Below are 12,806 nucleotides of genomic sequence, written 5' to 3' on the forward strand. Positions count from 1 at the left end.
TCGTCGTCCATGACGATAATCTCGCTGCTGCAGGAGTACTTTACGTTGCGTAGGATTATCGTCTTGACGACGACAGTGAGCGCGAAGAACGGTGATTACTCAATTGATATATTACTGCGGAGATACAAGAAGTTACAAAAGGATAACGAAACTGTATATATACAGGTATAAGGCACAGTACGTTTCTTTTTATATATACGAGCGCGGTACCGTTCACCGAGAGTACAGCGGTGTGACTGTCGGATCCGGCGGCATTGGTAGCAGTACATTTGTATCTTCCAGCATGTCTCGCCGCCACACTGTCGATGCTCAAGAAGCTGACTCTCTTATCAGTCACAATATTAACATCCGGCCAACTCGAGTCGATCGGGATGTCGTCGAAGGTCCACATCAATTTTACAGGGAAGTCGCCCTTGACGATCGTGCAAGAGACCGACAACATCTCGCCGGAGTTGAGAGGATCGTCGCCGAAGGAAAACTGAAGGATCTGTGGCGCGACTGCGTGAACGACACGGCGGCACAGGCGGGAAGGTATAACAAGAGACAAAAAATTGTGAAAGTGATCGAGTGACGGGATAAAAATTAGCATAATATAACTGTGTACAAGTGAATGTTGTATGAGTTAGAAATTTTCTTGTATAATGTTATTAACATAACAAAAGACAGGGAAAAAGATGTACGTGTTAGTAGAATTTCAATATTTTTGAATTATTAGTAACAACATTCGTAAAACAAGAAATAATAATTATTAATTAAAATGGTGTAAAATGAAGATGCATATTCGCGTATTCGTAAGTCTTTAATGACCAGCTAACGATCGAATAACGCTTACTGAATGATGCTTTGGGAAAAGATGAGGAAGATGCATGATAGAGAGGGAGACGAGCATTCATTTCTTCCGTGAGAATCGATTGCATATACCGTTTACAGCCAGATGAGCCGTATGTGTCGTGGCACCGACGCGATTGGATGCAGTACAGGTATAATCGCCGGCGTGTCGGGCCGCGACTGATTCAATAGATAAAACGCTGTTCTTTCGATTCGTGCTGCCTACTACTATGTCGGTGTCGTGATTGTCGATCGGCATTCCGTTAAAAGTCCAAGTTATTTCGATAGGCTGATCGCCCTTCGTGACGGAACAGGTGACTGAGACCAACTCGCCCCAGCTGGCCGGCTCATCCCCGAAAGCGAAAGGCAGTATTTGCGGGGCAACTGGAAAGAGCGACTGGGAGAAACGAGACAAGAAAGAGCAAGTGTCGGTTCGTGATGCGATATATCAGGCGATCCCCTGATAACGTAATTCACGAAGGCAATTTCACGTGTCTCGATAATGACATTCGTTTCAGCCAAATGCGACATGGACCGCTAAATGAGATTGGTATGGCGGTGGAGTGTGTATCGTTTTGTCATGAGATCTTTCGATAAGGATGATGGGTAACTCGATGGACAAGGATACTTCAAGGTGTGTGACGATAATTATGTGCAGCGAGTCTATACAACGGGAACCGTGCGGAGGGGATTAGGGTCGTACCGTTAACAGTCAGAGTTGTCGATCGACTGACGGAACCAGCTAGGTTCGACGCGGAGCACGCGTACTCTCCGGCGTGGCGCGCCGAAACGCCGTCGATGCTGAGGGTACTCAAGTGCTTGCTGATTTTGGTGATCGTGATACCCGAGTCTTTCGACGTGTCGATCGGTACTCCGGCAAACGACCACGATATGTCCATGGGCATGTCGCCCTTCAGGATCGAGCAGGGCACGGACACGGAGTCTCCCCAATTAGCGATTTCGGCATTGAAAGCGATTGGTAGAAGCTGCGGCCCGACTATATGTGTAGTCAAACAAACGATCATGCTTCATTACCGAAAAAAAAGATGCAACGGCGTCTGCGAAATTGCGAGTTACGATTAGATGGCTCTATAGCAGATGGCACTATGCGTTAGACTCATTTATCTAGCGAGTGTTTTCATTAAAACTTTCGAAGGATTCAAGTAGGCAAAGGATTCGACATCGACACGGAGAAGGCGTGACAAATGAGGGAACAACTATGGTGCTGTTTGCAAGGTCTGTGCAAGGAACGAAATAGAAGGTGTGACAAAACGCAACCGAAGAATGAAAAAGAAATTGTGTTCTCTAGGAACAGATAATCCCGAACCATTGACGGTGAGGACGGTCGAATGGGACGCCGTTCCAGCCGCGTTTTCGGCGGTACAAACATACTCCCCCGCGTGTCTCGCGGTGATGACCGAGATCATGAGCATGCTAACGCGATCCGCGACCTTCTTTGCGAGTACGCCGGAAGAACCGCCCATCTCTTCTCCGGGATAGCTCCAACGTATGTTCAACGGCAGGTCGCCACTCGACACGATACACTGCAGATTCGCAAATTCCCCGGCATTCATTGGTAGCTTCGTGAACGCGAACTCCTGAACGACCGGTGGCACTGAAGATGTATGGATTGACGATTATACGCGTCCCGCGTCATGTGCCACGCTCTCGTGGATATCATAGACATATTACGTTCAACCTCGAGATTGAGTGAAAATGATCCGACTGTGCGACTTTCGTGTTGAAGACGTACGAATTTTATTCTCAATTAACAGGACGCTAAAGGCTGATTCTCCGTCCCACGTGTGTAAATTCAATATTAATGATACAGGAAAACTCGATACTTTATCTCACAGTGAAACAATGCCTATAACATGCACGGACGCATGGCTTTGCTGCTACGCGAGACGATCGCGCGATGTGGGAGAAGAGATTTGAATTGAAAACAAGCACATCAGACTTTTTCTTACTAACAATTCAATCACCGCCATACCAACTCCCAGACTTCCACAAATGCGTGTCTTCTGTTTGGATCGATGTACGTTTGCTCTACGTTATTAAGTTTATCAACGTCGACAACAGGATCATCCGCATACGTTACAGAATCCGTGCCCGTGTCCTACAGTCGCACCCTTTAAAATCTACGACACGTTCCCTACACGCGTCAACGACACCCTCAATATACAATTTTTTCGGTACCTCATAAATCAATATGGAATGGTGCGACATAACACGTTCAATATTTAGTGGTAACTGTACAATAAATACGACAATCCGCTGTAAAGAAAGTAGCTGCAAATAAATGTTTGCTATTCTAATGTTATCATGGTTAACGTCTATCTCGTTGATCGGCTGGCTTGTTGCAAATATAAATGTACCTTTTGTTTTTGAAAATATTGAAGAGACACGTTACTTGAATAAATAATTAACTGCTAAATAGAACATTAATTAATCGTTCTGGGCATATGATTACAGTTACAGTAATTACATTATTTATGCTAAATGTATTTAGCATTATTATATTAATGACAGAGAGTGAATTTCTCTTTAATTTACGAATATTCTACATTACTTTTAAATTTTCATTAGATTATTAAACGAATTTTTTATTAAAACACAATTCTCTTAGATGTCAATAATTCTTTAACTTTTAAAATATTGTCAAATTTTATAATACAAATGAAAACTCAATATTTGTTGCAAAATTTAAATATTATATTTGTATAAAAGAGAAATACTAGAAAGGCAAAATGTTGAACTTACCCATGACTTGAACTTCCAATGTTCCACGCGCACTGTAACCCTGTGCGTTGCGTGCCACGCAAGTGTAGGTTGCTTGGTCGCTCATACGTTCAACATTCTCGATGATAAGTGTGCCATTAGGGAAGACCTTTTGCTTCCTGTTGATCGGCAAGACCCTGGTGTCTCGTTCCCAGACGATGCTCTCGATTGGATATCCAGCAACAGGGCAAGTGACGCGCAGAGTTTCCCCGGCAACGATTGCCTTCTTGTCCATGTGACGAATAAACGGCAAACCGTAAACATTGAGACGGGCAGAATGTTCGGCAGCTCCAACCTGTAACAAAATTATACGATACACATTTAGAACACGTCCTCGAAAAATTAAATTAATAAAAAACATTTATTTTTAGAAAGAAAGAAAATAAAAAACATTAATAAAAAACCATTTATTTTTAGAAAGAAAAAAAATAAAAAAACATTAATAAAGAAATATTTATTTTTAGAAAGAAAGAAGATTTATGTATAAAATAAATATGTTGTGTGCATAATGATTTATATATTAACAATTGGTGAATAAACAACGTTAAAATAAGAAATTAAATTTCTACACATTTTTATTAAGCAAGAATCAACACAAAAGAATCAACCTTTGATGCAGCGATGCACTTGTAGAGACCACCATCATTGGTATGAATGCTCGAAATATTCAGATGCGACACGACATCACCATTGACCGTGACGTATTGTCCCACTTGCAGTCTCTCGGTGTTCGACAACCGTTTCCCATCAAGTTCCCAGGTAATTTCGGGAGTGGGATTTCCACTGGCAACGCACTTCAAAAACATGCTCGGTCCAGGCTGAAGAGTCTCTTCGGCGAAAGCTTGACGGATCTGCGGCGGCTCAACTGTCGATAATCAAAGAGACAAAAAAAGATAATTCCATTGACAAAAATAGCTTTCGTTTTCGCGACAGCAGTTTTTCTAATTAATAATTTCATATTCATTACAAAAATATTACTTGAACAAGAATTACAGTGGTAGTATTTAACAAAATATTTCGTTAATTCAGGAAAAATTTTTATCACAAAATCAATATTAATTTTTAGTTAAATGAATAATATAGTAGATTCAATTTACGTACGTAAATTAATATTATTATTATTGGTAAAAATGCTTATTACTAATTTAATTTAAACAAGCCCGGCGGAAAAAATATGACGAATATTTGACTCACATCTTCCACCAAGTTTTAATTCTGCTGTTGCCTGTGCGCTTTCCTGATCATTTCTTACGAAGCATTGATACATTCCCTTGTCTTCTTTCTTCACACTCTCAATCCTTAGCACGCGATCTTCCAATCCAAGAGGTTTACCATCTTTGAGCCAAGAGATGGTTTTGATAGGATTGCCTTGGACGGTGCAAGTGAAGGTCGCTGGTCTTCCAAAGTCGATAGTCTGCGTGCTTGGTTCGATCTCCGCGGTCAGCGGCGCCGTAACAGTCAAAACGGTCTCCACACTCTCGCCGCCGACCGAATTATTGACGATGCAAAGATATTTACCGGAATCTTCGACTCGGGCCTCACGGATGATCAAAGTACCGCTGACCTGACGTACGCGCTCATTCAGCTGGACCGGTTGACGCCTCGACGTCCCCTCGATGAACTTGTACCATCTGAAACGAGAAGATAAAAACTGCCGATTTTCGCGCCAACGCCGGAACGAGAGCCGCTCGTTCCGTTACTGCATTCGCTTATACGTATGAATCAGAATTTATATCGCAAAATGGAACAAAAGTAAACCAATTGATTTCATAAATTTTAATTTTTATGTAAATTACTTTTAAAAAATTCTATATAGAGAAGTATTTTTTTGTTGTCATTATCATAATATATGGTCTACAGAAAGTTTTAGCAGGGTGGGAAAAAGACACGAGAAGGAATTTTTATGATTAATTCGAATAATGAATGACGCTGTTTGCTCCATTTTACGCTATTATGTCTTAAATTTTATACGCGGGGCTTTGGGCGTCTCTGGGCACGGCCTTCCGTTTTTTCCACCGATCTTATCTGTTTTACATTTCTCCCGCAAAATAATTTCGTACAAGAATAAAAACGCAATTCAAGAATAAGACAAAACGTTTCTACTGTAGCCTCACGATCGAGAAGCAGGCGATGCAGGCGGGGCGCAACAGAAGAATAAAGACAATGGCGGTAACAATAGATTGAAAGCAAAAGAATACGTAAAAAGGCATTTGCGTGTTTGATTTTCGACGCGATAAAGTCCCTAAGGCTCCTAAAGGGAGAAGGTGAGGAGCGATTGCAGCGTGAAAGCAAGTACGATCTCATTCGATTCTTCGTGATGTGCGATCATTCGCAACTGCGCTCGTCGCGCTGATTAATCCAAGCAGGAAGAATGTAAAAAAGAAATACGCCAATAATCCATAATAAAATGACGTAACAAGCGATCGCAGCAGCAGTTTTTTTTTGGCATAGTTGTTGGAGGCAGGTTCTAGTGCAGGGTCTCTTTCATATATTTTTTTAAGCGACAATATCTCTCACACGTAACAATGTAATTATATACGTAACAACGATGTAAAAAAAAGCGCGTTTGAAAAATTTACTCTCCAGTTAATTAATTAATAACCAATTTCAGAATCGTAAATTGGGGGTTACGAGATATTGTCGGATGTACAAACCACAAATGGTGGCGGACAGTGGAAGACGGTCGGGGCAGGGAGCACAAATGGTTGTAGTGAATTGGCGGTACGTTTAATGGCGGTGCAACTGGACCACGGACGTGAAAAAACGTTAAGGCTCGATCCTCCTCGGTTACTCACACACGCCCAACGTGTACGTCAATACGAGCGATCTTCACTTCTTTACCTTTTCTTTTGTAAACGAATGAGAGAGAGAGGGGGTGGGGAAATGAATTAATACGAGCGGATGAACGGAGGCACGAGAAGGTGGCAAGGACTTACCAGCCAAATATTGTGGGACTTATTTGGAGGTGTGCAGGTGTAGGGCAACATTGACCGCCCCATTGATCGGGTGACGCCCTCTCGGACCACCCGGATCAGCACCGAGGATATCAGGGGAGCAGAGGGCCCGCATCCTTTTCGAGGTCGCGCTTCCGTCACCTATCTCGAGGGTTGAGGGGAGGATCCAGTTGGCACTGAAAACCAACACGTCCGATTGGCCCCGAATCAGGGATACACATTTCGTCATTAGCACTATTGTTTGACTCATGTAACAATCGCGTTTAATTTACATTCAGAATTGAAAAGCCATCGAAATTATCGAGTAGTCGCATGAAAATCAGTTTCTTTCAGCCCCCCTCTTCCAAGCTCTGCTCTAATCTACGCTCTCTCTCGTTCTCTCCCCTTCTCCTTCTCCTTTTCTTTCTCTCATATGCTCTCCGGACTTAAAAGTACTTCTGTATTTCTCTTTTCTGAATTTTACAACATTATCCTATCTGTCTATAAGAAAATCTTGTTCGTTCATTCTTCTTGCCCCTGTCGAATCTTACGGTACCGCCACCCGACACGGGGTAGAGGGTAAGGATGGAAAGTATTAAAAATGAATACAGGATCTGTGCCCCGCGGAGCGTGAGACTACATCCAAATCAGGGAGAAAAGAAATCTATACGGAGGTGTGTACCTAGTTATCGGGGCAGGAAAGCCTTGTGCCGCACACGCCAGCGCCAGAGACTCGCCCTCTACCCCGCGGTACTTATTAAGGCCGTCGCCAGTCGCCTTCGGGGCAGTACGACCAGACGGCTCTGAAATAAATAGATCGCCCAAAGTCTGTGAGAGCTTCATCTCTCTGTAACATTTCGATTCCACCCTATTTCTTAATTGCACTCCGAAACCGGTACGCGACGTTTGAACTTAAGCGACTAAAACTGATTACATACGTACCCTATCACCATTGCGTTCGTCCTGGCTTAAGTCGATAGAATTTTTGCATGCAATTTACTCACCTGACTATGATGCCAATCTTGCCAGATGGTGAATGATTTCAAATGCAACATTTATTTTTCTTATTTTCTGCACAACGCTTATATTTGACAGCAGTATTTAAATAACGCGTATAATATAATGTCTCCAAAAATTTTTCAAGCTTACATTTTCCAAGTTTACATTTATTCCGATGTCAAGCACAAGCGTTACGCGATAAATTTTTGATGTAAACTTACTATCAGTTTGGACATCTAATTTCAAATCGATGAAATTATTAATTCACGAACGCCTTAACTCATAAAATAATACTGCCCTAATTTATGATTGTCACTCATCGAGAGCATTTTCACGCGGACGTTTTACTTCAGCAATTTGCTAGAACGTGATTTGCTTTATCAACGACGACGACGACGACGACGACGACGACGAAGAACAGAAATAAAATACAGATTTACGCGCATGGAGGTTTTCAAAAGTCTACCTTGTGAGAGGCGCGGGGTATCCCTGAAGCGAATGGCTCAACGCTATATCCTGACCTTTAATAGCCAAAAGAACTTCGAATCCGAACTTCTTGCCTGTCGATCGTGGCGCGATTTTATTTGTACCTTCTGAAAGTGCATCGTGAAGAAAACACATAGAAAAGAAGGTATTTCAACGATCTTTGCCAATATACCTTGTCAATGGGACAGGAAAACCCTGAGTCGCGCAGTCCAAGGCCACCATACCCGTCTTTGGTGCATCTACTAACTTGCCACCCTCGTAACGTTCACCGGCAATGCGAGGCGCAACATTGCCGGTTGGTTCTGTAAGCAGGGAGGGGGTCAAGGCGCAAGAATACGAACTAGCGTAGAAGAAAACATCTCATTTCTTCAATTGAATCTTCCCGTAGTTGTCTCACAATTTAAAATAAGTTATATTTTGAAATTGCCCGATATGCTATTCTAATTTGCATTCTGGTTTGTTAATCGACTTGTGAATGCCTGTACCTGAATGCAGGTGCTGGGAAACCCTGAACAGGACAAGGTAGGCCGACCGTCTGTCCGATTAGGATGTCCTTCCTTAATCCGTTTACATCCTTGTCTCGTACATTCGGACGTACACTGCCTCGCGGCTCTGCAATAGCGCAAACAGTGGGAAAACAGGGAACGCGGACGCCACCATAATCATCGTCATCGTTGTCATCGTCGTCGTCGTCGTCGTCGTTATCAAGCGCGTTGTTGATTCATGGTACGCAAAACGCGAGTTTGTGGATGGTAAAATGTGAAGATAACGATTGATAACTGTTTTACATTCTTATAAACCACATCACAAGGTATTCTATCTTTTAAAAATTTCTTTAATCTGATTTTAATATTTGGTATAATTATCAATAAATTTAAAAGAACTTTTAATTATTTTATATAAATTTTGAACAAATTGTGATAACAATCGGTGACGATTTATGCTGAGTTGTTCGATCTTGCTCACCTGAACAAAGGCGAAGGACTTGCTTGAGCTTCGCAAAGCAACGTCACTGCTTGACCCTCGTTTCTCATCATTTCGTCAAATTTAGATCTAGGCGGCAATCGAGGCGGACTACTTCCAACCGGTTCTAAAAACGAAAAGGTCGAAAGGTTCACCTACCGCGGAATCAATCGTTATCTTCATATATACTTCATATATATCCTTCAATCTACTGTTAGTACAAATACGGTAATTAGCATAAATGATCGGCAAGATGCACTTTTTATTTCAATGAAAGCGGTTGTCACTATTTTCTGAATTTTAAAAAATTTAACAAAAAATGTCTAAAGATTAAATATATCTAATGGCTCTTTCTTGGAAATCTCTTCTTGAAGAATAGCATATAAGTGAGTTTTTTTACAGTCGCAACGGACGTAAATTCCATTTATAAGCCCTGTATCTTTGTTTAATCTCCATCCCGAAAAAACTGTTATCATTTAGCCAACATTTACATTGCGCCTATGTCGGCGTACCTGAAGACAGGAAGTGGATGCGCTTGAGCCTGACACAGCATCACCATAGCAGATCGCGACGCGATCGAGAGGACAGTTATTTTAGCTGTCGGTGGCACCTTCGGTGCTGCGCCAGATACTGGCTCTAGATACATAAATAATATAGCGATGAAACGAATCGAGATTTTACGTTGATTGGTACGTGTCACATAAGCGAGCAAAGCTGTCAAGGAGCACGGTGTCGAAAGCGTATTTTTACGCACGAATAAAATTGGCGAAACGGAGGGGAGCATCCGCTACAGATTACAATAAACAGCAATAATTGTAAATACCTATATGCTGGAAGAGGGTGTCCCTGCGCGGGGCACAACATTGTTACAGCCGCTCCGACGACGCTCGCAAGAACGTCGTATTTAGACGTAGAAGCGACTCTAGGTTTGGCACCGTTTACGGGTTCTACAGAACGATAACGTTACGGAACCTATGTATCGAGTAGGCAAGAACAAGCTCTGTACGAAAATATTTAGGCTAATTAAATATGTCGTTGGACTGACCTAAATGCGGGAGCAGGGAATGCCTGTGCATCGCACAACAAACTGATTTCAGCATCATTCGTCACTTCGAAGGAATTGGATTTTGCCGTTTTCGGAAATTTCGGGGCCACACGACCTGCTGGCTCTGACGCGCGTGAATTTTGTTATTTTTCGTAACATTTGCGTCAGGGCATAACGCACCACCGCCGTATTAAATTATAGTTCTTATTCACTATTATAATATATTGAAACTAGATTGAGAAAGTTGAAGTTGCGTTTAAAATACATTTCAAAGATGCCGCTAAAATAAATTTAAACAATCACAAAGAAGAAGCTCCTTGAGATGAATCAAAGTAAAATTAATCAGTGCCAACGCGAATTACCGCAGTTAACAATGCGTCAATCAAACAAGCGGACAATTATACGAAAGAATTAATGAACGTAAAAATCACATCAAAACTACACAACATAAACGGAACATCGATTAAACTTTGTTTACAATTTTGAGTGGGATAATGTAGAAATTTTCGTCCAACTCAATAAACGTCTTATTTCTGAAATGATTTTTCTAAAAAATAAAAATAGAGATTAAACTCGAATTATACTGAACTGTTGAACCACATTTATACGGATATTTTGAACCTTTTTAAAATATAAGTTCCTTGTTTGATAGTAGTGATGAGTTTAGAAATTGGAGGAGATAGTACTCGCGTTTTTCCGCTTCATGTCATTTATACTGATTTCGTTATCTCATCATTATTTCTTTAATGTCTCTCTTCCTGAGTATGTAAATTTACAATACAATTAAAATCGGGAAAGAGCAGTGTATTGTCACAGCAAAATCTCAATGCTGAAATAATGTCTCTTGTGTGAATTTACATACAATTTCTAATTCTTTCAAACCGTGTGCCGTTCCTTTCGATTTCAAACACTCTTAGACTGAATCAGAAAAGTAATATCACAGAATAAAATTGACAAATCAATTTAATATTACCGATGTTAACTAGCAGTTTTATGACTTCACTCCAGAAAAAGTGAAAAATCTGTTGCAAAAAACTGATAATATTTATAGCAACAAATGATATTCAGAAAACGTCTTAAAAGGCCGAGTATAAACAATAAACAGTAATTAAAAAGTGATTTGTATATAATACAATTAAAATCGAGAAGTTTATAATTTTCCGTTATTAACTATTTAACAATTGGTTTCTCACTTTTTCATATGTCATTTATTATTAATTTTAAAATCGAAATGTCAATTCTCTCCGTCTGACTGTCACTTTTATCTTAACAATTCTTCCAACTTTTATTAAGACGTTTGTTTATTAAGACGGCCAAGGGAAAGAAGCACCGAAACATTTCTATTACTGTTTTTTGGTCTACATAAAGAGCATCTGAATCAAAATCAAAACGTATGCGTATAAAGCTTTTTGTAACATTATTCTTATATTATTCAATCACGCATTGTTAACTGTAGCAGCTTACAATGGCATATATTGATTATTTTTACTTTAAAATATATTTATACATATATGTATTAGACTGACCTAAATGCGGGAGCAGGGAATGCCTGAGCATCGCACAATAAACTGATTTCGGCATCATTCGCCACTTCAAAGGAATTGATCTTTGCCATTTTCGGGAATTTTGGAGACACTCGACCTGCCGGCTCTAACGCGTAAATAAAGTTTATTATTTCTCTTAGAACATATATATTATATATCTGCGCTTGGACCGCGCCACCGCCGTACAATGTTTTCTTTATTGAATTTACTAAAATTAGATTGAGAACAAGAACTACATAATATAGAGATATAAACAAAACTAATTAAATATATTACTGACCTAAACGCGGGAGCAGGAAATGCTTGTGCATCGCACAACAAACTTATCAAAGCACCGTTCGCTACTTCGAATGAATCAATTTTTGCTGATTTCGGGAATTTTGGCGACACACGACCTGCTGGCTCTAATATAGAAACAAAATTTGTTATTTCTCTTAGAATGAAACGCGTGCGTCTGGATGAAACGCGCCACCGCCGCGCCGATCTTCTTCTTTTATTATGATTAAATAGTTTATTAAAATTGGGTTGAGAATGAAAACCGCTTTGTGCACGGCAAAAAATTTCTTATCCTAAGTAAGTATATTTTCTCAAATTATAACTTATTTGTTAATTTTTTTTGTTCCAAGATTTTATTGGAACAAAAAAAATTATTATTAAAAAATAATTATTTTGTTAAATTAATAAATTATACGAAAGAAAATGTATTTATTTAAGACGAGAAATTTTTTTACCGTGTAAACAAAAATCTTTATTTGCGGGCAAAGTTAATTAAATATATTTGTAGACTGACCTAAACCCGGGAGCTGGAAATGCCTGTGCATCACATAATAAACTTATGACGGCTCCGTTCGCCACCTCGAATGAATCACTTTTTGCTGATTTCGGAAATTTTGGAGACACACGACCTGCTGGTTCTAATGGAAACGAAATTTGTTATTTACCTTAAAATGAAAGATATCTGAATCAGGACGCGCCACCGCCGTATTATATTTTTTATTAAATGATTTATTAAAATTAATTAACAATACTAATTCTTCCAAAAAAAGAGAAAGAAATTAAAAATACAAAGTGTTAGTAGAAGATAATAGAGCGTAAATGTTTAAAAATTACTTTTTAATTATCTCTTTTAATAAAAAACTTTTAAAAATTAAACAATTAAATAATGAAATAATAAATTTGTAACACGCGCGCGCGCTCGATTGTTCGATGCGTAGTACAAATGTGAGA

At 39.9% G+C, this 12,806-nt stretch overlaps 1 protein-coding gene across 50 annotated transcripts in view; it reads right to left on the bottom strand.

Moving 5' to 3' along the window:
• Window positions 1-12,806, bottom strand: part of LOC105203138 (Down syndrome cell adhesion molecule-like protein Dscam2) — a 78,654-nt gene that overhangs the window by 24,959 nt on the left and 40,889 nt on the right. For 46 of the 50 annotated variants that reach the window (XM_039453845.1, XM_039453869.1, XM_039453842.1 and 43 more), the window contains 3 exons: window positions 4,804-5,240; window positions 4,218-4,474; window positions 3,592-3,904 (listed from right to left, as the gene is read on the bottom strand). In XM_039453845.1, coding sequence (XP_039309779.1) covers window positions 3,592-3,904; window positions 4,218-4,474; window positions 4,804-5,240 — 1,007 coding nt within the window. Of the gene's footprint in view, window positions 1-921; window positions 1,213-3,591; window positions 3,905-4,217; window positions 4,475-4,803; window positions 5,241-8,512; window positions 8,640-8,993; window positions 9,118-12,806 lie in introns of all 50 variants that reach the window. The other 4 variants (XM_039453879.1, XM_039453862.1, XM_039453858.1 and 1 more) reach the window with 3 other exon arrangements.

This window comes from Solenopsis invicta, chromosome 9 (assembly GCF_016802725.1).
Source record: "Solenopsis invicta isolate M01_SB chromosome 9, UNIL_Sinv_3.0, whole genome shotgun sequence".
NCBI lineage: Eukaryota > Metazoa > Arthropoda > Insecta > Hymenoptera > Formicidae > Solenopsis > Solenopsis invicta.